The sequence below is a fragment of the Meriones unguiculatus genome, chromosome 8 (genome assembly GCF_030254825.1).
Source record: "Meriones unguiculatus strain TT.TT164.6M chromosome 8, Bangor_MerUng_6.1, whole genome shotgun sequence".
Lineage (NCBI taxonomy): Eukaryota > Metazoa > Chordata > Mammalia > Rodentia > Muridae > Meriones > Meriones unguiculatus.
Genome location: NC_083356.1, coordinates 99116254 through 99142696, shown reverse-complemented (window position 1 = coordinate 99142696; position 26443 = coordinate 99116254). Strand labels below are relative to the sequence as shown.

At 46.7% G+C, this 26443-nt stretch overlaps 1 protein-coding gene across 11 annotated transcripts in view; it reads right to left on the bottom strand.

Moving 5' to 3' along the window:
* Nucleotides 1-26443, bottom strand: part of Pkp4 (plakophilin 4) — a 208290-nt gene that overhangs the window by 6489 nt on the left and 175358 nt on the right. For all 11 annotated transcript variants that reach the window (XM_060390208.1, XM_060390216.1, XM_060390210.1 and 8 more), the window contains 10 exons: nt 26219-26347; nt 24795-25008; nt 12623-12806; nt 10978-11095; nt 9746-9937; nt 9399-9572; nt 6409-6559; nt 3613-3808; nt 332-416; nt 94-211 (listed from right to left, as the gene is read on the bottom strand). In XM_060390208.1, the coding sequence (XP_060246191.1) occupies nt 94-211; nt 332-416; nt 3613-3808; nt 6409-6559; nt 9399-9572; nt 9746-9937; nt 10978-11095; nt 12623-12806; nt 24795-25008; nt 26219-26347 (1561 nt within the window). The remainder of the gene's footprint in view (nt 1-93; nt 212-331; nt 417-3612; nt 3809-6408; nt 6560-9398; nt 9573-9745; nt 9938-10977; nt 11096-12622; nt 12807-24794; nt 25009-26218; nt 26348-26443) is intronic.

Sequence of the window (26443 nt, the reverse complement as noted above, 5' to 3'; positions counted from 1 at the left end):
CAGGACTGAAGTGACAGGCTTAATCAGCTCACGCTCAGGTTCTTTTCTCTCTCTATGTGAGAACAATGTTCTGTCACACAAATGCCCACTGACCTGACTGAATGATGGGTGACATCTGTTGGTTGGTGGTGGACAAAGAAGGGTGTGATTTGAATCGGTCTCGCTCTAGCGTGGACACAGGTGTAATAAAATGGTTCTGATTCCACCCATCCTGTGGAGTTAAAAGAAAAGAAACGTCTTAAAATGAGTAACAGCAGTTCATTGCAGTAAGTGATACGGACTGTGTGCTGTAAGGATCGCTGATCACGCCATAACTGTTCTTGGACGTTACCTTTTTATAGATGCTCCGGAGGTCCCGATACTGCCATAATGTATTCAAGACCTGGGCTGCCGCCTTCACCACTTTCAGAGAGGATCTAGGGAGAGATGGTGGTGGTTTAGTGAAGCCACTCACTTTGAGAGACTCAGGCTGCCAACCAGAAGCCAAAGGAGCCCAATGGAGGCTACCAGGTTCTGTGTGCAGAAACCGGAATCCTGAGAAAGGCAGGCTGCCTTTGCAGGACAGGGGAACCTCTGAAAAACTTACCCACACCTCTAATTTCCCCCATCCCATCTTCTCTTAAACTCACAGCCTCCGTATTAGTGTTGTATCTGATGGTCAGGCCTCAACCTTGGTCTACCTGAGCAACTCTTGCTTGCCTTTCATCATCATCTTCCACTTGGCTTCCAAGTTACCTCATGCTCCTGGAGACTCATGTTCTGGCTACTCCGTTCAGGATCCTCCTCTGACCCCTGTCAACCTTCGCTTCTATAAACTAGCCGTTTAGATGCTGATGACTCCCAGGCATAGTTTTTGAGCTTGAGTGTCGGCCCTGCACCCAGCCTGCACTTCTCTCGCTGACCACACTCACTGGATGCTTAATAGTTACCCCCAAGCACCCAAGTCCAGAGTAGGCTTCCCTGCCTTGGTATGGCCTCTCTTGACGAACACTGTGGAGTTATACACAGCATTCTCTTCTACTGCCCCTCACTTATCCTTCAGGAAAACCTGTTGAGTTGCCCTTTAGCCCCATCAGAGATGCTGCCATTGTCCCTGGAGCTGCCGCACCCTGGTCTTTTAGTGTGTGTGTATGTGTAGGATGAGGTCATGCTGATCTTTCTACAAGGAAAAGAGACCATGTCACTCCCCGTCACTGCTCTTCAATGGCCTTACTTTCCTGCAGAGGTTGAGACAACGGACTATGAGCTCCTACTGCTTCTCGGGCCTGCAGCGCCCTGACTCTCCCCTTTCTTCTCCCTCAGCCGCACTGGATTCCGGTCTTCTCCCCTGGCAGCCTCTTGCTGGACCCACTGCTCACACGCTTCTGCCCCAGAGCGCTGCACTGCCTCCCTCACCCCTCATGCTTCCTTCTCCAGGTCTGCTTCCTACTATCCGAGGCCTTCCCTGGCCACTTCTCCCTGACATGCTCTGTCCCGTCAGTTGTTGCTGTCACTCATTGAGAGCCTCATCTGCCTTGCTCTGGAATGGTGTTTTGTGATCTACTCACTGTTGTGTGCCCAGCACTGAGGACAGTATCTGGACATGCAATAAATAAAGGGGGAAGAGCCATGATGAAGTGCAGGGAGACCAAACACACTTGGTTTGGTTCAAGACTTGCTTTTTTCTTTTCCTTTTTAAAAAGCATTTTTTTTTTTTAAATTTATGTGTATGGGTGTTTTGTACAGCCTGTCTGTCTGTCTGTCTGTATATGTACCATGTGCATGCCTGGTGCCCTCATAGCCCAGAAGAGGGTGCTAGATTCCTTGAAACTGGAACGCTGGGTAATTCTGAGCCTGTGGTGCTGGGATCAACCTCTGTAAGAATAGCGAGTGCTCTTAGCCGCTTGTCTTTCTAGCCTTACCTGGTCAAAGATGCCTCTAATCTTTTGCTTTGAATAAGAAATTAGACATATGTATATGATGTATGTGTGTGTGTTTTGGTGAGTGGGGAAGGGGCTGCAGAGGATGCCAATGGAATGGGATTTTAACTCCCCGAAAAGTTTTATTTTCTTAAAAGGAAAGGGAGGGTGTGGGGCTTACTCTTGTAATCCTAGATCTCAGAGGACTGGCGGGAAGACTGCAGGGAGTTTGAGACCACCTTGGACTAGATAGTGAGTTCAAGGTCAGCCTGGGCTACAGGATAGGGCCTCATTTGAGAGAAAAAAATAAACCAAACAAACCATTTGTTTTGTATTTGCATGCATTTGTTACTAATGAAATTTTAAAAATGTAAGAACTATAAAGGCTGAAAGGCAATACTACTGATGCCCACAGATGTGGTTTCCAGTGGGTAAGGGTATGGGTTTCTACATTCTTCCTCTGTCTTAAGAAGTCCTTCAGCAGTACCAACTGAGCAACTAGAGGAGCTGTAATGTGAGTCCCCGCATTGCCATTCAGCTAATTAATAAATTGTCCCTGTGCGTGTATCAGGGCCAAGCTTTGTTGTTGTTAAGGTTACAACAGCAGATAAAAGGACAAAGTCCCAGGGGCTGTGGGAGTGAGATGCTAGAGGAAGACTCAAATAAGAGAGTCAGTGACGGGGAAAGAACGGCAGCAGGGATGGGGGAGGGGGTGCGGAGGGGCTGCTGACCAACTGTTTGGAGAAGGCATCTGGCACTCCTACTTCATTTTGCTGATCTGACACTAAGGCAGACTTAGTCACGGCTACAGCCCCACGACATGAAGCCTCTGTTTTGCTAACTGATTCGTCCTGCCCACTTGTGCTGCTTCATCTGCTACTGTGGTCATCGAAAAGCAAAGGGGGCTGTGTGACCAAGCCCAGGGTGCACTCATGTTCCGGGTGATAGTTTTCAGGCTGTCTGGGTCATGGGCAGCAGAATCAATCTCAAGAGCAAGGACTTAAAAAAGACAATTTTGCACACTAGGCCACAGGCTTTGCTTGTGTGTGTGTGTGTGCATTTTGTAAAGCCTGCCTAAGCCAGCAAGATGGCTCAGTGGGTAAAGGGCCACAGGCTTTGAACAGAGTCCAAGGTGCAAAAAGATGGTGCTCTTAAGATTGTCCCCACCCTGGAGATTTTGGTTCTTCTAGGAGCTGATATGAACAAACATGGCTTTAGCGCCGGCTACAGCCTTGGGCATCTACGTCCCCTCAGATTCTTATGCGAAAGTCCTAACTCTCAATGTGACAGCGCAGGGGGTGGCCTTTTGGAAGAGTCACCTGGAGGAGATTCTTCCATGTGAAGACAAAGGTCACTGTCTGTGAGACCAGAAAGGGGCTTTGCACCAGACATGAAACCCATGGGTGCCTTGATCCTGAATTTTACAGGTGACAGAACTGTGGGAAATAAACTCCTATTGTTTGTAAGCTTCCTAGCCCACAGCACCCTGAGAAGACCGAGTCAGAGAGAGAGAGAGAGAGTGCAGGAGTGAGGCGCACTGTAATAAAGGGAACACCGACACATGACAAGAAGTCCCCCACAAGTCTTAGCTGATGTCGACTGTTTAGCCTATCAGCGTGTGAGAAATGCAGAAATAAAACCTGGCGTCAGGCATGGCTCCTCCGTAAAGGCCGTCACCCCAGGACAGTCCCGGGACGTAGGACCTCACACTTGCCTGTCTCCTCTGCCTTTGGTTATGTTCACCAGCTTCTCTATGCCTCCTGAGTCGGCCAGAGCTTTGGCGTTCTCCATGTTTTTGCTGGTGACCTCATGCAGGGCACAGCAGACGGCTGCCACGGTCTCGTCGGACAGTATGCTGGGGCCATTGCCGCCGGGAAGCCGGTTGACCAGATCTCGCATGGCGTATTTACCTGCCGGGGGTACAAGAGTAGGGTCAACCTCCCACGGGCATCAGCTTTTTATTGCTGTTGTTGAAGATCCTCATAATTTGAAGGTTTAAAAAAAAAAAAAAACAAAAAAACAGAACTTCAAAAGAGACAGGAACATGGAAAAACTATTCAAAGCCCACAGCAAAGAAGAAAGGCACCAATGTGACTGTGAGGGAGAGCTAACATCTACTACCACGTCACTTCAACAAACATAAAACATCGCTGTCACTTGCTGAAGGAAATATAAATCAGTGTACGGTGCTCGGAGAAGTGGACTGGCCGCAGTGCCACACTCTATGGTAACGGCTGTAATGAAGGCTTCGGGCAGGAATGCTATCCTTAATTCTGGTGTATCAAAATATTTCCATTTCTGCTCAACGCTTAAAAAAACAACAACTTATCTTTGAATCTGGATCAACTAAGGTTGCCAAATGTACTTTTCATATTAAACCTTTCTGGGTCTAGCCTTCTGAGCCACCCGAAAGCAGTCCCTCACTTGAACAAAGCTGAGGGTTATGCTGGCCCATCTGGAGCCAGCAGTTAAGCATACTTTCTTTAAAAGACACAAGGAAATAGCTTCTACTGAAATTCAGGTGTAACAAGTCATAGTAATGAGGCACATGAGAAGACAGGGCTGAGGGAGCTTCGGCCACGGAACCAATTCTTTATAAACACCCAACTTCTCTTCCTCCTCCTCTGAGCAGATTATCTCTAGCTTTTTCAGTTTCACATACCAGCTGACAATGTGGGATGAATGCACTGCAAACAAAAGAACTCGACTGAGGTGAAAGTAAGTAAATTTCTCAGGGCCCCCCTGCTAGCCAGGGTTTCATTAAGAGGCTGTGTGCAGCGGTAGTAGCAGCAGCAGGTGGGTCCTAACTGCAAGCTTTGTGCTGTGCCGTTTCCTGCACGTCACAAGCAAGAGGCTGTGATGAGGAGTGGGGAGACCGCAGTGGTGCCGGAGGCCTACCAGACAAATGTAGAGCTTGAGCATGGTGAGGCGTTAGCACTGGTGATTTTGAATGCTTACAAATGGCCAGTACGCACAATGCCATGGGATTAGCCACGTTTCCCACCAGTAGAAACGCAGTGAGTGCACAGCTTCCCGTAAGAAATTTAGAGAGTGTATGTGTAACTTCTAAGTGTCGATCGGCCTGCTCTACAGCACGTGTGGGGACTGGGCAGGGCTGGACCAGAGAGGCTCTGTGAGGCTGATCTGCCCCAAAGGAAAGGAACCATTCACCTGGACAACAGTTCAATTTAAAGTGGCGCTTCTGCTAGGCAAGGCGTGATAGGCTTTACCTGCAAGTCACTGTATTTCATTTAATTTTCGGTTACTCCTCTTATGGCGGGATTAGGCTTGACCCAGAGCCAATCAGTCTCTCATGAAGCCATACTGCAGCCTTCCTTTTTCTGTGAGGTAGGTCCCATGACTGCAGATAGACTTGTACTCTGTAGCCAGGCTGCCTTTGAACTTGTCATCTTTCTGCTTTAGTCTCCCAAGTAGCTGTGATTATTGGCTTCCTCGGCCAGGCCAGGGTCACAGCTGATCTTAAAGCTAACTATTATCCTCATCCTCTCCCATGTTTTCTCTCACTCCTCACCCTGCCTCCCTCCTTCTATAACAGCGTGTGGATTTTAATATAAGTTGGGTCTAAATTCACAGGAATCCATAAAAAAAAAAATCACCCCTCCCCATGTCACCAGCCATGGGCTGGCACGGCGCTTGGGTGGATGGAGAGAGCTGTCCTCATTTCTTCTCTCACTTCCTCTAACAGTGACCCTGCAGGCACGATCAACTTCTTTTCAGACCCCGGAGGGAGCTCCGATGTCCATCTAGGAGGAACTGGGCAGCAGTAGGTACACTGGTACGCTCTGAGTTAGGAGGTCAATGGGCGGCAGGTTCAGGATGGAGGGTACCGTTCAGGGAGTGGCCCTCCTCCCTCCCTCAAACGGCTGGGATGGGCAGTGCTTAGAGACCGGCAAGCTGCCTGGTGTACCAAGCAGCCGGCGCCTCATTCTTAGCTCTCTGCATGTGCTGATGTACTTAGTCTCTGTGGCACAGGAGCGACTGTGTCCTCGTGGCCTCGCCCTTACCTCATCTCCATCCCCACCCCGCCTGGAGATGGAAACGGTCGTCTGTCACCTGGCTGAGCACTCCCACACCTGGGAGGGAAAGCCACAGTATTCTTTCTTGTTTCTTTTTGTTTCTCAGAAGGTGAGAGTGTTGGTGAATTGGCAGATATCAGCACAAATGCTGGAGAAGGAAATTAAAATTTTCTGGTTCTCACAGCTCAGGATATAACTTCTCTTGGGGGACAGAGATACCAAACTCCTCAGGCAGTGCTGTTATGCACACCTGAAATCGCTGGAGAGCTCTGGCTTTTCTGGAAATTTACCTTCTCAGATCAATGAGTAATTAAGGAGCCCGCCTCTTGTTGAAAAAGAATAGTCGAAAAGCAGGGACTCCAAATATGCCAAGAAGAGGGGCAGGCGCAGTCGTAGATAATTTCAATGGCATGCATTCATACATCAAGAGTTTTGAAACTGTCACAGTGGTTTCCTTTGTCACCGGCACGTACCTATGAGCTCCTTGTTGCGAACATCCAGTGCCATGTTCCTCAAGGCTGTGGCCACAGAAGAGACAACTCTGTCATTATCCATTCTTAGAAGCTCAACAAGGATGGGAAGCCCTTTCTCCTTTCTGACGGCTGCCCGGATGTATGCTGCAAACTGGTGAGCAAAATAAGACCTTAGTGAGTAAAACTCAGAGTAAAACTCCCCTCTCACATGCTACTGCAGTCTAAAGAGATAAACTGATAAATTAAATGTTCTCTGTTCAGGGGAGATTAACATCAGTGGTGCCCCCGTTTGGGAGATAGATAGGCCGGATGGCTGATTTAAAGAGAAATCCCTCAAAGCCTGAAGACCTCACACCACCATCTGTCAGCTCTCTGTGCACACAGAGAAGGCAGCGATTACTTTCCTCTTGGATGTATAAACATGGTTATGGAAGGAGCCCATTTCCTTTGCAGTTAGCCCCACGCTGGGTCCAGAGTCTTCAAGTAGGATGACAGAGGCAGCTCCCCAGTGTACATTAGAGGGGAGCCTGGCTCCACTGGGCTACTTATTTTTAGTACACAGCACAACAATATGGAGAAGTTGGTAACCTGTCAAAAAAGACTGCTGGAAAAATTCCTGTGCTCAGAATAAAGGGAATTCTCCATAGACACAAGATGCCATAATTCATACCTGCAGCAAAAGCATGTTTGGTTGCAAAATGCATTCTCATTCAACATTAACTGGCTACTTTTTGTGGACTATGTGAACTGGAAAGCAATACTAAGTTATTACTGAAGAAACAATAAAGTAATAGACTAGGATAATTCAACGAAGTTGTATCCAGTGGTTTCCTGCTGTGGGCAGGGTATGGGGACAGAGATCCATGATCCATTAGATTTAGGAGGACAAAGATTCACTAGCTCTCTGCAATTGCTGTTAATGTTTAACTATGTGATTGGCTGCCCAGTTTCTTGAATTCTAACAGAAGAGATTATGTTAATAATATACATAACAGGAAAAATGCCTTTGAAAGATCCAATTAACATTCATTGTATGAAATGGTAGCTTTTATATTCCAAATCAAATGGAATCTACACGGGGCAAATAAATATCATACCCAGTACAGTACCTACAATACAGTGCAAGGCTCACTACTGCAGATGGCACTGGGACAGTGCTTTCTGAAACTGCAGGACCCATGGCTTCCTGTTTCCCTAGGAGACTGCCCAGGCCAGCCCAGTGAGCTTTTTCCCCAACATTTTTTTCCTCTATTGTATATGCAGCCATGACTACCCTGCTTTTTAAATTAAAGTTTTTTATTTTCATGTTTATCACATACGTAAGAAACATGCTTCTTAATTTTTAACTATGTGTATGTGTATATGTTCATGTGCGTGTGATTGCCCAAAGAGGCCAGAAGAGGGCATCAGCTTCCCTTGAGCTGCAGTTCAGGGCAGTTGTGGACTGCCTGATGTGTGATGAACCAGACTCCTTTCTTCCCTCTTCAGCAAGCTTTAACTGCTGAGCCATCTCTTCAGCCCCAGGAGTTTGAGATTTTGATTTTGAAAAAATACTTAAATACAATGTTTATATTTTATAAAAGTTTGCCATGTGACTTTTACTTACTGAATGATGCCAGGAATTAAATTCTACAAAATTCAATCACATGCATTTCAAACAGTGTAATTTTAATCATCAATTGATTCTTTGGCTATACAACAGACATTTATACGCCAGGAGCTATCCTCAGTCGTCTTTTTTTAAAAATCATTTCACTCAGCACTCCCAACCACCTGGGCACAATATTCATTTCACTGCCAGAAGAGGTTGCTGAAGTCAGGGATTCTCTACCTCGGCTGGTAGGAGCAGGGTTCTTGAGAATTCGGTCAGCCCTTAGCACTAAGCTATTAGCACTTAGAGACAGTAAACAAGGAACCACACTGGCTTAGGTAACACAAGTACTTGCATAGACTCCGTGTCAGCCGCGTGGGTGAAATAGTCACACTGTCCACTAACAGAGTTCATCGTGGAGAATCGAGCCCCAAAGAGCCTTGTTTGGGGAGGGGGGAGTGGGGCAAGGAGCCAAAACAAGCATTATAGTCACTCTTTTACTGGGCACTCATCAGAAAGTTTCTGGAGACTGAAAATGTTTCACACAAGGACTGTCTGGGAAAAGAAATGACAACTAAAGTTTTAAGAAACTATTTTCTACTGTGGAAACAAGAGGAAACCATTTTCATGTTCACAAGGCTGCACATGTGCAAAGAGACACACTTCCTATGCTTTGGAGGAGTCAGAGTGGGGTGTTCCTGCCACACTGCCTGACCTCAACCTTCAGGATCCCCATCTTCTCTCACTATGATGTAGCGCTGGATCCTACTGGAAATTCCGGCCTCTACTTTTTCTTGACCGTGCACCCTGCAAAGCCACAGAAGTGAGCCAACAGTGTCGGCACCAGCTTATCTGTGTCACATAGCTGCTGAAAACCTCAGTGCTCCCTTGTCTGTGGGTCACACCCCACTCCTGAAGCTCAGCATCCGGGTTTGGACATGATGGTCCGGCTCCAAGGCAAGCTGCTCCCTGTCCTGTCTGCTTTGCCTCAGAGCAGCCTGCTGGACCCACATTGACCTTTCCTCCTAGAAGACCTCTCTCCTACTGTCCCTTTTATCTCCCCATTACCTCCTCTCCATTCCATCCTTGCTCCCTGACGGCTTAGCTGGGTTCATGCTGCAGGAAAACTTCAATTCCATTCTGTTTCTCCCCACCAGGCTACCTTGGAAGTCAGGACCACACAGCATGGACCTGGTGGATGCTATAATATTTGCTCAGCAGCCTCAGATTCTCGGGGAAGGAACTATATTATATTCATTTTAGGGTTCCCACAGTGATATCTTGTCTCCCCCTGCCCCAAAGCCCCCTCAACTCCCTTTCATGGACAAACCCTTTTACCGCTGTGGTGGATCTGACCACAGGGACAGAAACGAACGTGGAAAAGGAGGAAACAGCCCACCTTCCAGTTGCCAGCAGAGAGGTTCTGGAGAGAGCCAGCGGAACCTTCCAAGGTGGCTGGGTTGGAACTTTCTGCTAAAAGGGTCAGGTACGGTTTCACCACTGACGGGTGCCAGAGCATCTCAACTCCTTTGGGGGACTTGGACAGTCCAGGGATAGGCCCGACTCCATCCCACTGAAAGACAAACGGCACACGCTGAGCGGGGAGGAAGCCAGTTAAGACCTCTGACTGCTGAAAATACACATCTCGCTGGACTCAGCTTTAGCTAAATAGCAACAATCCTGTCTGCCAATCCCATGACTTCTCACTCTCCAAGAAAGAAAACTGAAGAGAAATAAAATGCTAACTTGGTCCTCTTGTGGCATTCTCTTTTTCTTCTTTTTCTTCTTCCCCCAGCAGCTTGGTTCCGAGTCTTTGCTGGGAGACTCTTTCCCTAGTAAGTCATCCAGTTCATTCAGCCCGAGCAGCCGGGCCTGAGGGACTTCCAGCTCCAGCCGATAGGACAGGTTCCTCAGGGTACACACACAGTTCTCCACCGTCTGAAACACAGCACAGTGTGTAATTACACACAGCAGGGCACACACCAGTTGGAGATAAATGAAGAACATGAAGGAAATCGTGCTGTGTCTACTTGAACATGACCCAATCGAAGGAAAGACAGTCACCTCATTAGGCTTGCGGGCCAGGGTGCAGCTGTAAACGGAGGAACTGACTTTATGCTCATCAGGGCCTGCTCAGTGCCACACGGCACTCAGGGTGCTGTGGCTTCACACTGGCTGGCCTGTGCAGATCCTAGGACAGGAGGACCTCTGCCTCCATTCCTGGGACCAGTCCTATCACCAAGTCTCATTTCTGCTGCCTCCTCTATTTCCTATCTCCCATCTCTGAGGAATGCCGCCATTTCTTGCTGCTGACATTTTGGTTCTGCACCTGGAATCTGTACTTTAAATCTTGAGTTGGGGGCCCAACTGTCACTTCAGCTCAGATGGCTAAAGTCAAGGCTAGTGTTTGCCCACCTGGCAAGTTCTCCTTCTGTTTCTCTCAGCTTTATCTTCAGGTCTTTTGATTAATGAGGATCAACTAAAAACTTGGCTATTACTTTGGAGCCCCCCTTCTCCCCAAGCCTATGACTTTTCTCTCTCAGACTCATCACTGTGACCCAGCTCAACCAACACTATAGCACACCTGGGGACTCCTGACTCTCCAGCTCTGCCTTCCTGACTTCCACAGCCCCAGGGGCAGAATATACTAGAGTGTCTCAGGAGGCAGGAGGGCGCTGAGAAGAGTTCCGGTGGGCTGGGGTGTGGCTGTGTCTAGGAGTAGGAAATGTGGCATGAGAGAGCACGGGGCTGTCACCTGGAAACTACAGAGAAATCTTGGACCCACGTGAGGTCCTTCAGCACGTCACCGTGTTCCCATGGTTCCAGGCCTGCTAAGTGGCCGCAGCATTCCCAACTTGTAATGTTTGATCTGGGAAGCAGCCCCAGGCTCTGGGATTTCGGAGACTGGATGCAGGCGAGCAGGTAGGCAGCTGTTGTCACCTGCCACCCAGAGTGTAGGTGTTTAGAAAGGCACTCACCTTGCTGTCGTAGTCAGAAGTGTTCACGCACGTGTGGATCACGTACAGCAAGGAGTCCACCAGCCCTTCACAGGACCGCATCTGCTTGCGGGCTTCCTCCCCCGCCGAGCTGAGGTTCCTGGATGGACAGAGACAGGTGGGAGCTGCAGACATAAACACCTTACTCTTCAGCCAGGAGGACTGACTCTAACGATCCCTGAGAACGGCAGCAGAGAGCAGCCATTGCAAGGTGACTTGAGACACAGCACATAGTGCCGCTCTGGCCTCTTCTCTCTGAGCTGGTTCATTCCTTTACATCCCCTGTGACTTGTTTTCCTGACCCCTAACCTCTGATACACAATTTCTGTGGTATTTTAGATAAAGGCTGTGATGGCTCTTCTTGGTTGTTAACTTGACTACATCCCAAATCACTGGACATACCTGTGAGGGATTTTTTTTTTTTTCATTAAGTCATTTGAAGTGGGAAGCCCCACTTTTAATCTGGATCTTTGAGGTGGGAAGATTCATCTTTAATCTGGGGACACCTTCTGCTAGCAGCTTGTATAAAGAACATGGAGGAAGGAAGCTCTCGCTCTGCTTGCTTGCTCTCCCTCTCGCTGGCATTCTTTCACTGGCATTAGTGAAGGAATTCTTTGGGATTCCAGCATACACTGAAGACCAGCTGAGGCATCCAGCGTCATGAACTGAGCAACTACTGGATTCTTGGACTGGACCGTAGCCTGTAAGTCTTTCTAATACATGTGTGTATGAGTCGAAGGACCTGTTGTCTTTATTCCAACTTTTCCCAGTCGAGAACCTTGTGTCATGACGCCAAGGGCTCAGGAGCTGTAGCATAGGCCCTCCCCCCTTGGCTCAAGCTCTCTGCCCCAGGGGTGTTCAGATGATTTGTTTTTCCTTTCAGGGTTGGGACTTAAACTCAGGGCCCTGTGCATGACAGTACTGCCACCTCTGTTCTGCAAACGAAGCCAGTAAAGCTCATGGTGGAACTGGGGGCTGGGCTTTGTTGTCACCTTGCCATTCTGCCAAAGCTCTTGTTTTATGCCCTTGAATAATAGGAGGCTTGGGAACAGGGTCAGATGTAAGTGGGTAAGCAAATAAGGAGCTGTAACACAGACACATAAAGAGAATCACAGATTTTATATGTTAAAATGTAAGGAGGGAACAGCGTTTGGGCTGACTTTATTTATAGGACTCAAAAGCAATAGCTGTTGAGGTCACATGACTCTGCACACCCCAAACTTCAATGACCATAACTGGAACTGAAACCAAAACCAGGTTATAGCAGACCTACAATAACTATGTGGAATCAGAGAAATAAAACAAACAAACAAACAAACAAAAAGCAAAACAGAACAAAAGAAGACAAAACACGCCACCACAGGAAAAAAAAAAATCACTGGAACTGCCATAGTGCCCTCAGACTAAACGGGCCATTCTGAATAACTGACAGAAGAGTTGTATGAAAGATAGTTGCCTTGGGGCCACCAGCCTGTGCTCACAGTGTCCCCTCACACGATAACAAAGTCCGTATCTTAAACTATGATGGAGTGCCGCCACCTTTGGGAGGTGCCAGCCACACAGCGCCTTCTACAGTCAGTTGACTTAGGGCGCACATTCTTTAATCCCCCAGGAAGGGAGATCTTACCTCAGGCAACCCGTCGTGTTCCGCAGAACCAGCGAGGTCTGAAATTTGATTTTATGATCATCATCAAAGGAAGAGTTATTCCACCCAGAATGCGGAACGATCACAGTGTTGGTTAAGGTTGAGAGAGCATCTCGGATGATTGTCATCTTTACAGCATCACAGGAGGATAAATTCCAGAGAACCCCTGAAGAGAAAGTTCAGGCAGAAACGATCAGAAATCCTGCAGCTTTAAGACGGAAACAAACGCAGGAGCCCTAACTGGTAGCAACCCAGTTCTCCCCTAACCTACGCTCCGTATTTGAGACTGCACTGAGTCGGACCTGTGCTCAGGGCTGCACACACCTGGGCTTGCTTGTACAATGCATTTCAAAGTCTCAAGACTCACCTTCAAGTCTAGAGCCTCATTCATCTATTAGACAAGACAACTGTGGGCTTTTTAAAGCAAAGTAGCAATTCCCAGGGAAAGGGTGGGGCAGGGAGGTAACCTGAGCTCAGGGGTCATGAAAATCACAGGCCTGCCTTTTTTTTTTGCATTGTCCTTTATATTTGAAGGCTGATAGGGCAAGCCTCTGACTTTATGACTTAGACAAGATTTTATTTTTCTCAAAAGATTGATGTATTTGTCTTCAGTAACCTTCCTTTCTAGGCACTCTAAAAATTAATTATTTTCCCACTCCATTAGCAGGAAGCTCAGCTTCAACGGTTTCTGTAGTGTAGTGTAGTGTCCCACAGACAGCAATGCCGAGGAGGGCTGCTGGACTTTATTGTCCTTCTTTAAGGTTTCACATTTTACCTTTTCGGTAAACAGTTTTACCGCCATGTGTTTGCGATTAGATGAACATGGTCTTAGGGAGAAACACTGGAAGACAATGACAGAAAAGACCCAAGAGCTCATTCTTGGTCTTGACCAGGGAACGAGAGAAAGGAAGACCACAGAAGAGTGTGTTAAGGCATAGCGGGGCCGGGAAGGGCTTTAATAGTTCCTGCTAATAAAACCATCACATTCAATGTAGGGTGCCAGTGTGAGTCCTGGGAGCAGGCGCCAGCTACAGTGGCGGCATACAGCTCACTGGCCATTGATGGGGAAAATGTTATTACCCAGAAACCACCCCTGCTGACATTTCTGTAGCATGTGATTCCTAACATGACTGCTGCAATTCTCTTTCTGTCAAAGCCTTTTCACATTCCTCACGTCACAGAATACAACTCTTGGGGACAGTGCCATTTTCCAGTAAGCTGCTTTCTTCATCACAGAATGAATGCGGTCCAGGCAAGTTAGCTACAAGACAAGTTTATGCAAAGCAACACCCATATCAGAGGCTCTAAGTATACCCAGATGTCCGGTGGCCCCTCATTATCCATGGGATGGAGGCGGGGAGCTGTCTCGAGGTCCGCTCTGCAGTTACGGATGTGGGCAGGTTCAAGTTCCTTCTGGTAAGTGGCATGCATAGTATTTGCATATACTCTATGCTCCCTGTGTACCATAAACTCTGCATTTCTCAGCATACAAACCCGAAGCCATGTAGACTCTACGGAAATATGTTACACTCTAATTTGTCTGTTGTATTGTTTCCTTGAACACTGTCCTGCTGTCAGTTGACTCTGTGGGCGCACCAGATAGCCAGCTCTTTATCTCCACAACAAACTACACTGCCTGCTCCAGAAACTTCAGGTGAAATCACAGCCAAAAGGAGAGGGGGTTCAGGGTGAGAAAGTCCCTGATACTGGTTCCAGATTCCCTTGTTTTATTGTTTCTGTCTCCATTCCTGGCTACCCCTAAGCTTTTCTTCTGGCAAGAGGGTAATTTTCAAATCTGAGTAGTCTCTTGATTTTTTTTTTTCTTCTTTTTTTTCCTTTGAATTGAACTAGAATTTTCCTTCTTTTCTCCAAGGATTTGGAGTGGCTAGTAGACTTACAAGTCATTCTACAGTTCTTCACCAACCAACCCGATTGGACATCAGGTAAGTGTCCTCAAAGCAGTAAGAGCAAAAATATCATCACTGATTTACGGTGTTTTTATTCCCCCTGAGCTTAGAGCCAAGAAGCCCCAAATCAATTAACTTTCCCACTTGATTACTTTATGGACGTGCAATTCTAGATGGATTTTCTTACAGGAAGATGAGCATTTAAACTTCTAAATTTAATTTAGAGTTCATTAGGCGCGTGTGGGCAGCTACCTAACTATCCGTTCCTTTCCAGTCTTGTTACATATGCAGGATAGTTGATACCCGCATTTACTTGTTGATGGGTTTGCTTTATGCCTTGTGTTTGTTGATAAATTTCCTTTTTTTATTTTCCTCCTACCATGCTTAGAGGACAGATTGTGACTTTTCTTGAAACAATATACAAGGGTGCTTTAAGGTTCGTAAATGCAGAAAAGGGTTAAAACAGAGTTGCAGATCTTTAACAGATCAATCTGCTCATGTATATATGCTGCCTTTCATGACACCATCTTGCTGTTCCACCTCCCAGAATCAGAAGTAAGAGTTGTGCCATGACCCTGGAATGGCCATCCCTCAGACTGCAAGGCTGAAAGGAACAGGGCTGCCAAAATCCGAAACGTCAGGTTGTTAAAAAAGATGCAAGCCTCCAGCAGAATAACTGAGTATGCTATCTTTGGGTCAGCTGGGGTGACTTGCTGGTCACAGAACCAATCCACCAGAGAGATTCAGGCTTTAATTTCTGCAACCCAAAAAAACTGGTCCCACTTATTCATGAGTATAAAGAAGGAGATTCCAGTGTTGACAAGCATGTAAGATCTGGAGGGGACAGGAGCTCCACACGGAGAGCAACAGAACCAAAAAATCTGGGCCCAGGGGTCTTTTCTGAGACTCATACTCCAACCAAGGACCATGCATGGAGATAACCTGCACAGATGCAGCCCATGGCAGTTCAGGCTCCAAGTGGGTTCCCTAGTAATGGGAACAGGGACTGTCTCTGATATGAACTCAGTGGCTGGCTCTTTGATCACCTCCCCCTGAGTTGGGAGCAGCCTTGCCAGGCTACAGAGGAAGACAGTGCAGCCAGTCCTGATGAGACCTGATAGGCTAGGGTCAGATGGGTGGGGAGGAGGACTTCCCTTCCCTTATCAGTGGGCTTGGGGAGGGGTATGGGATGAGGGAGGGAGGTTGGGATTGAGAGGGAATGAGGGAGGAGGCTACAGCTGGGATACAAAGTGAATAAATTGTAATAAAAGAAGATATTTATTTGAAAGCCAAAAAAGAAAAAAAAATGACCCACACAGCAGCAGTTTTATTGTCCTATGCTGTGTGCTAATCACCACCCATTATACCACCCTCTAGTTCTGCACTTTACAGGTCACGCTCAGTTCCATTTGTTGGGGTGTGTTAAGTACTTCCAAGGCTGAAGTGGATCTTAAGGCACCAATTTAAATCTTTAAAATCAAAACTTAAGGTTTTGATCTCCTGCTCCCAAACCCCACAGTACAGTACAAAACAACTCGCTCTGGTCAACAAACACCGGAGGAGGAATGGTTCAATGAGATTTAAAAGCCTTAGAGAGGGCAAGATGAATATGGTTCTTCCACTCAAAGTAAAAAGCACCATTCTTCCAGTTGGCTGAAAATCCTTGTGTGCACTCCACCTTGCTATGATAGTAATAAAGCCATGTTCTTTGCAGTTTGTCTGGGCCTCCAGGACAACAGGAAGACTCTTATGAGGGCTGTAAGTGATGAATGGAAAATACGGCATCACCCAGGTGTATCAAGACTGCTGTGTACCTGAGAGCCACGAGCCTGGCATTCTCCATCAACGTGGGGAACCTCCAGCCCTGACATTCTAATGAAACTGCCTTTGAAATTATGGAGTGGCATGTGCCATTACCTCCTCAAGCCCACACAAAAATGTTAAAAAGTTAAAAGTAAGCTATAATTTACTTTAGGAAGCTGGGGCGGGGGGTATTTGTTTTAAAGCAATTAGCTCCGGCCTGAGAACTGAGAATACGGACATACGAGTGAATTTAGAAAGTATTAGGAATTTCTATGTGTACTGTAGAAAATGACACTTATTCTATGTTCCACAAAAAGTACAGATAATCACGAGGAACCAAGAAGCAAAACGAAGTGCTACCATGGGAGATGAAAGTTTGTTTCTTCACAAAGAATGAATAAAGTAATTAAAATTCCATTTCACATAAATTCTGTGCTGCAGACTGTTGAAAGCGTTTGTGTTTAAAGCTGGCTGTATAACTAATCTAATGCTCAACTGATAGCTTTATATTCACATTAGAAGCTGATTTTGCTGATTAATTAAAATAATAACAACTACTTGAAAGTACAGTTTTAAAAGAACATTAAAACCCAAATAACATTTAAAAGTGCTTTTACTGGCACCGTGAATCCATAATAGCCGGCAAACGTGTTTCTTTCTCTGACGGAAAGAATCATTTTAAGCCGTTTATGTTTACACTGCATTCAGTTCATGTTTTTTTTCCAAATTATCAAAAATCAAGCACCTGCACACACGGCCAAGGGAAGAAGCCCAAGAAGGACCAGTGCCCTGTACGTATCGCTCACTGTACCTTGTTCTTTTTCCATGAGCCAGCATAATTTCAGGGTCTGTCTGCCTGTCCTGCTCATTTTTGCAGAGCTGGAAATTGAACTTACAGTGTCATGCGGGGGTGAGTGCTATTCTCTGAGCCATATTCCCAGCCCTGACAGTCAGCACCTTTCTTAAGATGTCCACAGGTAAACTACCCCAGGCTCTAGGGAGCAAGGAACAGCAAAGGAGGTAAGGGAGAAGATAACTTATCTTTCTGTGTGGGGGGTGGGGAAGGGTGCAGAAAGAAGACCCCTCCCAGTCAGCAAATGCACCCGTGGTGGTTTGAAAAGGAATGACTTACACAGGCTCAGGGAGGGGCACTAGTAGGAGGTGTGGCCTTGTTGGAGGAAGTGTTTCACTGTGGGTGGCCTTGGTGTTCCAGCCAGGCCCAGTGTCTCTCTCTTCTCAGCTGCCTCTCCAGCCCCATGTCTGACTGCCTACAGCCATCCTCCTCAGCAGGCTGACAAAGGATTAAACTTCTGAACTGTCAGCCAGCCCCAATTCAACGCTTTCCTTTATAAGAGTTGCTGTCATGGTGTCTCTCTGCAGCAGTAGAACACTAAGATGATGTCTGCGCTCCTGCTGTTTGGGGCAGTAACACTCCCAGGAAAGACGGTGCTCATTCTGACAACGTCGCATCCACGGACTTTTGGGCACATGGTGCCGTCACGCACAGCCCTCTTGCAAGCACAGTGGTGCGAGGGCCTCAGACTGGATGTGGGACGGGCTGCAGTGTGTACCCCCACGTGTTGCTGAGAGCCAGGGAGAAAGAGCGGTGGTCTCTAATCCAGGACCACAGCCCGCTCTGAGAGCGTACTCACTGTTACCTTCCAGCCAGCTTTCGGCTGAAATACTCAGAACCCGGGGAGGGCTCATCTGTCTCTTTTCTGTGGCTGCTCCTGAAGGTTCCCCTTTGCTCCATGGGTTCTTAATGAACCTCTGTGGCTGTTTGTTGGAAAAAAATGTAGTAAACAGATGTTACGGTGACTACGCTCGGCTGCAATATGGCCACGAGTAACTGCCTGCCAGTCTTAAATCTACAACCCATAAATGCCTTCTACTTCAGAAACCTATGACGTCTCCCCCAACCACCGTACAGCCTGAACAATGAATACAAAACTCTCAAACCTGAAATGTCTTAATATCTCATTTCAGACTTTTTGGATCAGGGATGTTGATGTGAAGTCTATGCAAATATTTAAAAAACCTAGGAAATTCTTTAATTTGGAGCACTTCCGACTCCAGCATGCCAGGGAAGGGACATTCATCTTGTAAAGACCTGCGTTGTCTAGTACAGTACCAGTCACAGGAGGCAAAGTAAGCACTTGAAAAATGGCTAGTCCAGACTGAGTTGTATTAAAGCGCACCTGGTATAGAATCTATGCAAACTGTCTCACAACTGATTTTCATATAAAAATTGACAATCTAACTGCTGGATCAAATAAAATGCATTATTAAAATTAATTCCACTGCCTTTGGTTTTGTCCCTTCTTAAGGTGAACACTTAGAAGTATGTACGAAGCTCTGATCATACTTCCTGGGGGAGCTGTGTGCTCTCAGGAGGCCTCATGACAGAGGTAGGAAGAGCAGTGAGCACAGCTTGAATATGCCATTTGCCAGGCACTCCCCACACCTCACAAATCCACACAGCACAGTAGTGTTCGTACCAGGGAAGCAGGTATACCATGGGATGATACGCCCAGAGCCTTGGGTGTGGAGGGAAAGCCGTCCAACACCCCACAATGCTGAGTCTCCCTCCCTGGACGGTTTTAAATTATGGCAACTTCTGTCTGGTAGGACTGGAGGCTATGGCCTTGAGCTGAAGACTGAAAGGTAGAGGTCAGAAAGAAGAGGGGTGGGGGCCTCTAGGAATGCTGAGGAAGATCAAGAGAGGGGAGCTGGGGGCTCGGGGCTAAGCTGGAAGGTGGGCAGAGCAGCCTGGGAATGACAGGAGGGAGGGAGGTCTGACATGCTGATGTGGGTCACTCTATGGTGAGTGATGGTGAGCCAGTACCACAGCCTATGTCACGGGACCGTGGTTTCTGGTGAGGACCCAAAGGAGCCAGGAAGGGAGAACTCGGTGACTTGAGCTTTCGGTGGTGGTAAAGATGAGGCAGTGGCTTGCACATGTGTGAAAATATGGTGCTGTTGACAGAATGAGGAAGTTGAAGGGGTAATGAGGACAGAACACTGCTATCACAATGCCTGCCATTTGCAGCCTCAGACTAATCGCTCAAGCTTCCTACCAGGGCCACTATGCCATCAGCAAATTATAAAAATGAAATGGAACTGGAATAATGGGAAAGCAATTATGATGAGTGGGACGAAAGTACGGTCTTCAATTATAGAAAAAATGCCTTTCTGTGGATAAATTCTGAGGAAAGAATCATGTTGGCACAGAATAATTTCCAGGGTTCTGAAGGCCAACATCTGTGGGGAGGGCACAGTGGCCCTGAGAGCAGGCCACACGGTGCTCCTCTTGGCCTAAAGGCCTGGGTCATGGCGTCTTCCTGTTAGGCCTCCTGGGTGGGGGCCTTTCTCCTGCCTCAGCTGGCTTTGGCCTGGCTCTGCCTTCTCACCTCAGAGCTCTCTGGAATTTCCCGTACATTTAGATGCATAGTTCGTTTGTCAGGTGTGGAAGAGCTCCTTCAGGGGTGGCTGTGGGGGTGCAAGGGTCCTGGGTCTGAGGGAAGAAAGTTTCCCAGAAGAGAGAGGTGGAGAATGGAGCATGGAGGTTAGCTGCAGCACCTGGCCCTGGAGGGCTAGCCTGAGCACTCAATCCGAAGGGGCTTGCTGCTGCTACTGAGAGTTCTTCCCACATGAAGGCCATGAGAGGGCCAGATCTTCAGAGTTTAGAAAACATAAGCGCTGACCTGTGTTTCTCTGATTTTCTAATCACAAAGGCTGATCATGGCACCCTGATCTACCAACACCTTGGGAGACCTTTGTGGGACTGAATTGGTGTTTCGGCATGTTGTCTAAGGTAATTTTGCCACTTGGTGGGTGTTTTAAGAGGATTAACAACTCCACATGGTTATATATTTCAGTGTTCCTTGGAAGGGTATTTCTTCAGGAAATAAACTTACAATTCAGGAATGCTGAGAACTGCCCACGAGGGACACAGCGCTGGCTCCGGCTGGGAGCAGGTACAAGGAAAAGGCTGCTTAGGGGAAAAAGGAAGGCTCTGGGCCGGAGCTAGTAGGAAGTGCAGTGCCCCCACCTCCAATCCTTGTTCTGCTGGTGATTCTGACAAAGAGTTTGCTCATTTATGTGAGCAAAGAGACTTAGTTATCCAGAGTCAGGTAAGGCGGTGGTTCTCACCCTTCCTGGTGCTGCTACCCTTTAAAACAGTTCCTCGTGTTGTGACGACCCCCAACCATAAAATTATTTTCATTGTGACTTCATAACTGTAAGTTTACTACCGCTATGAATTGTAATGTAAATATTTGATATGCAGGATATCTGATATGCGACCCCTGCGACGGGGTCATTTGACCCCCAAGGGGGTCCTGACCCACAGGTTGAGAACCACTGCTTTGAAACGAATACTGCACGCCTGACTTGTGTGGCCAGGGACACTTTCTGAACCTGCCCTAAATCGTCAGCAGAGGCTTTGAGACAAGGGACTGAAGACATAGGCTATAGGCCATCAGGCAGGGGCGGAGACTCTGGAACACCGGGGGTGTGACATGGGGTCTCCACCTGTGTGTCCCACCTGCCTCACATTTGTAGGCTGCCTAGGCTAGCGAGGGGGCCCGCTGCTAAGGGCCTCTCTTGCTGGAAAAGTCTCCTCTGGCCGTTGCTGGCCAAACGAGTGAGTTCTCCGCTTGACTTCAGTTTCCCACTTGGCTGTCTCATTCAGACATGAGGACCTGTCCCACGCACCCCGTAGACTGGTACGTTACACCGAGACTGTCACTCTGGACAGACTCGAAGACTAAAGTCACAGTGCGGCAAGCTGAGACCCAGGATTACGCTGGGCCGCTAGCTTGGCGAGACTGTCTTGGTGGGGTTCAAGGAGACCTCCCCATAACGCTGGGTGAAATTGAAGTAATTAGGATATTGAGACTTCCTTCTGTGGGTACTGCCAAAGACAGGACAGTATTTGAAAACAGGCATTTGCATGCCCTGAGGTGCCTCTTTTTAGTATTTTTCAGTAGCCTGCGCTGGGGGAGAGAAAACTTCAGCCTGTGTGTCACGACCTCAACCTCCCTGTGCCCGAATGTCTCATCTGGGTGTGCAGGTGAGCTTCTGAGGAACAGAGATTCCTTCAGGGCATTTTCCTGTTCTAAGTTCTTTATGAAGTAAGAGCCGGCCCATCTACAATGAACTATTTTGGGATAGTACCAATTAAACTTAATTTTTTTTTGTCATTTTTCTCATTACAAGTTTTTATGACTTGAAATGAGACAGATCAAGAGGGAGGGTGGCTGGAGACTGGTGATGAATGATTTTGATATTATTGTAATAAGTAGAGCAGGTGGTGAGGGTTCTTACTAACTTTGGCTGAGAAGTGGGAAGGGCTGCTGCTAGATTTCTGAAAATAACACACACTGCTCCTAATAGCTCAAGTGGTCCAGAAAAGCAGGAAAGTAATGGACTGCCTCCTGTCTAGATCAGGTAACAAATGGCTGTACAGAAGGCGTATTAATGAGGTCAAGGAAACAATAGAATTTTTCATCCTGTGATCATATGGCTCTTTATACTCTGAATGATCAACTCTTGTTGGGACCTACCGTTTGCTAAAACTTTGCCTGGCTTACCTGGTTTTCTTTAGCACAAAAATATTTAAAAAAAAAACAAAAACTTTATCACCTAATAACAAATATGGAGCCAGTGATGAGGGAGGGAGGGATGGTGTGGCCCATGGTCTGCACGGTGCCTTCAATGGATGGCTTGAATTTCAAATTTCAAAGCCATCAGAGTGGAAATATTTGACTAGCCATAATGAATAGTCAATCACTTGCTAACCTGGAAAGAGTGAATACGGAAGTGATAGGAAGTCAGCCTGCTACTGCTGAAGAAGAGGCTACTTTCTGGTAGTAACACTGGTGTTACTAGGGAGGAATAACACATTGAAAGGTTCGGAGCATCCAGCTCCTTACAAGCCAGGCCTCCCGACCCTCTGTAGCATCTTCAATTAGTACAGTTTAAAATAAAATGTTCAGAATACACAGTAACTATAAATTTGTACCTCCTAGCTCAGAAATATAATTTAATAATCCTCAACAAATGAATGCATCATATCATTTTTAGTGAGAAGATGCTTCCATTTGCAATCTGGCCTAGAAGACACTGACTTTAGCCCAATGGGGTTGTGGGGGAGGGGCAGCTAAACTTTGTGTAGCTTTTGCGGTTAAGCACAGTAACAGCAAAGATCCGGAAGGGACATTAATGCAAAGCACCCGTGCACACAGTACTGAGTACATGAAAAGCACAGTGTATTTCACTACAAAAAATGTTCAATACAATGAAGGAAACACAAGAATCATGTTCCATGTTACAGAACCATTTTAATCAGCAAAGACAGCCATTGGTATTTTCCGAATGGGAAAATGATCTTGGCAAAAAGTCCCCCCCACCCCCATGAAAGTGCAAATGTGGCAAAAAAAAAAAAAAAAAAAAAAAAAAGGCTCTGGGCAGTTATTAAAGCAAATGTGAGACATCTTTTTTAGGAAAGATAAAATTTCTTCACTTGTATAGTAAAATCTGCCAAATTGAAACAGAGGACAAAGGGAGAAAAAGACTTTAGATTTAATAACTAGGTTGAATTACTTAATTTTGTGAATAACAGACCTACTTTCAAGTGAATAGTAATTTCTTCAAATTGTTAGCAATTCCAGTTTTATGGTTCTAAGTTGGTTTTAATTATCACTGATAAACTCCTAGTCCACACCTGCACAGGCCAAATATCAAGCCTGCAGAGCCGCTGTCTTTGTGGATGGCACTGGCTGGATACTGAAAGCCAGAAAGGTACCACTCTGTTTTCTGGAACACAGGCAGCTGTGTTTTTTTGGGTTCTTGGTCAGGAGGGGTCCAGGTGGCCGGGTGTGGGGCAGAGTTGGTCTGTAGGGCTTCTCTTAGGTGAAATGAACTCCCCAGGGCCTGTGTTCGTGCCTTCTCATTCAGAACACACGTGCTAACCTTGATGCCCACGCTTGAGCTCAGAAGCCGTGCAAGTTGCCTGTCCTGGCCAGTGCTGACACTCAGTGGGGGGTGGAGGGTTGGTATGGCTGATCAGAGAAGATGAGTTCTGAGACCCCTTTCAGAACCCCCCTCCCCACCTAGTTTAAAGAACTTGTAAATATCTGACGAGAAGTGTTACCGAGGGGTACTTAAGGATCTCCTAAGGCTTTCCTGCCTGAAGACATACCAAGGTTCACTTTTTCTTACATGTTTCTTCTGACTCAACATCAGCTAAGTTTGGTACTACCGAATGCTACAACTGGGAAATAGAACAACTAACTTTCCTTTCCCCCTAGGTCAGGGGCTTTAAGGTATGTGTACACATGTCATGTCCACATACATGCACAAGCAAGCAGTTCTTCTAGATGCAGATTATGACTTGGTAGTTTCATATTAACCAGACAATGTTTACACAGAAATCAAGCTGAGAGCAACAACCTTCTGCATATGAGAGTGATACACTTTCATAGTCATCATTTCATTTGATTATTCCCTTTCCAATATTTTGAAAGGACCACCTCATAAGTAACCATTCCTCTTAAAATTACTAGTGCTGACAGTATACACATACATATACACACACACACACATATATACATGTTTGAAAACATGTTTCATAAAAGTCAGAAAAAGGTCTGACAGAGGGTTCTGGGAAATATCAGAAGGTGTTTGTAGCCTTACATTGGAAGCTTCCATAGGAGATAGCTGTTCCTAAACTATACATTCACATTTTTCTCTTCAAGGCCAGCACCCACATCTTAGAAAACCTTGTGTTTTAAAGAAACAGAAGAGTCCAACACACAGGAGCGATGAAATGAGGGGCAAGTACCTAAGCGAGCATGTGGGCTAGCGTGCCCCAGGCAAAAAGACACAAGCCCTTCTGAAGTGCGGACGGTCTCCACTTCAAAGCAATTTGACTTTTAAATAGTAAAAAACAGAGAAAAGGAAATCACTGAACCTTCGGGTACTTTTTTTTTTTCCTGTTTAGCATTAAATATTACAAATTATTTGAGGTCTGCTCAGGAAAGACATAAAGTATAACAATTTTGCACAAAGAAAAACTTAGCAACAAAGGTCCAGAGTGGCCTTACTTCTGTGAGAAATTATGCGAGAAGAACAGAAAAGAAAACACACATTAGGGCTACCAGGACCATGCCATGAAGCCTCGGCTCGCTAAGCAAGGGAACCAAGCATGAGTGCCTGCGCACCGATAGACACATCAGCCGTACCGACAGAACAGTGCAAATGTCTTCTGGGTGCATGGCCTTCTTCATAGAGGTGAGCAACAGCTAGCCGCACCCATGTGCTAAGCGCATCATTCATCACTCACAGCGAGGCTTCCATGGCCTTCTCAATGCCGCTAGGCCCTGGCACAGGCTAGATCGCTTCCAGCATTCCCTCTAGGCAAGAGCACATTCTCTACCCACCTGTAACAAGCTCCCTTACTTCTGCATCAATAGATTTTCTCAACAGTCGCAGCAGGGCCGGGATCCCGCCAACATTCTTCATTGCTATCTTGTTTTCGTCTGTAGACTTGCCAAACACAAGGTTTCGGAGGGCCCCGCAAGCATTCTTCTGGACTTCCAAAACCCTGTGGTCCAACAGGTCGACCAGATGCTTGATTCCCCCTAGCCTGTACACCTGGAATGAGAAATATGAGGTCCCAGGGCTGAGTGAAATGCATCAAAGGCGGCTGCACACGCCTGTCGTGGTGAGCTCAGGTGTGCACCCTCTCAGACTTCTAGGCACCTTCTCTACGAGAGCGCTCCCTTCCTGTGCGTAGGGCTTGAGAAGAGATGGGAGATCGGGAGGACTGGCACCGCGTGCAGGCCACAGTCACGTTCCAGGCCTGCCGTGAGAACAGCACACAGCTGCCCACAGGCTGCACAGGAGGGAGTTCTAGACCTGGTTCCCCAGGCTACTATCCTCACATTCTTTTCCACTTGTCAATTCTTGATTGTTTTACTTGCAGGCTGCTAGGCTTTGTTGATGTCCACCTTTAGGTGTGTGGCTGTTATGTCGCCTTTCATATGGACCAGATAAAAAAGCTCACTGGAGGAGGATAAGGCCTGAAATGTTAAAAAGAATTTGCATGCGACAGAGGACCGGCTAGTAAGCAGAAACTTTCTGTTTCCATTAACACTAAAACACTTGTCTTGACCAGAACCTCAGGAGATACATTAACTCCCTAGTTCACTGAATGCAGTAATTTTTTTTTATCTAATAGATTCTTTGAAAATATTTCTAAAGCTCAGATTAAATTGATTTTTGCTTCATGTTTTATAGATATGCTAACTAAGTGGATGAGCTTTGACAAGGCTGAAAGCATTCCAGGCAATACACTTATCTCAGGTTTTCCTGAGAGGCAATGGAATGCATAGTCAAGAAATAAAGGAATATCTAAAAATCAGTATTATTTCAAAAAGAAATTTTATTTTTCAGTAATTTTCGTGGTGCTATGAAAAACACTAAAGTGAAGGTAGGGCCGTAATGAGGACATACTGTGCTACTGACAACACCCCAACCACTAGTTATTTCATAATCACTTTTATTTTTAAAAAATTAGTTATTATTTTACATGTTGGGTGTTTTGCCTGTAGGTATGTGCAATGTGTGCATGCAGTACACACAAAGGCCGGAAGAGGGCGCTGGATCCTCGGTTACTAGTATTACACATGGCTGTGAGCTCCTGGATGGCGCCTGCAATCAAACCCGGGTCCTCTGGATGGGCAGTCAGTGCTCATAGCTGCTGAAGCATCTTTCCTGACCCCCACGTCCCCAGTCATTTTTAAGTAGTAAGCAAGCAGCTGCTAAGCAGAAGGCACGGCGTGCCGGGCTTTGGGTCTAGTACCTCCATTTTCACTTTGTTGTCTCCAAAACACAGGTGCTGCAGGTAGGCTGCGGCGTTCGCCTGGACGGATGGGAACTGGTGCTGCAGCATGTGAATGACCTCAGGCAGCTCCGGGTCACGCCAGGCAAACTCCCTACGTGGAAGAGATATGGCATCAAAAAGGAAGCTCCGAGAAGAACAACACATTTCTGATAGGAGGAAAAAGTTCAGCAGAGGCAGCAATAG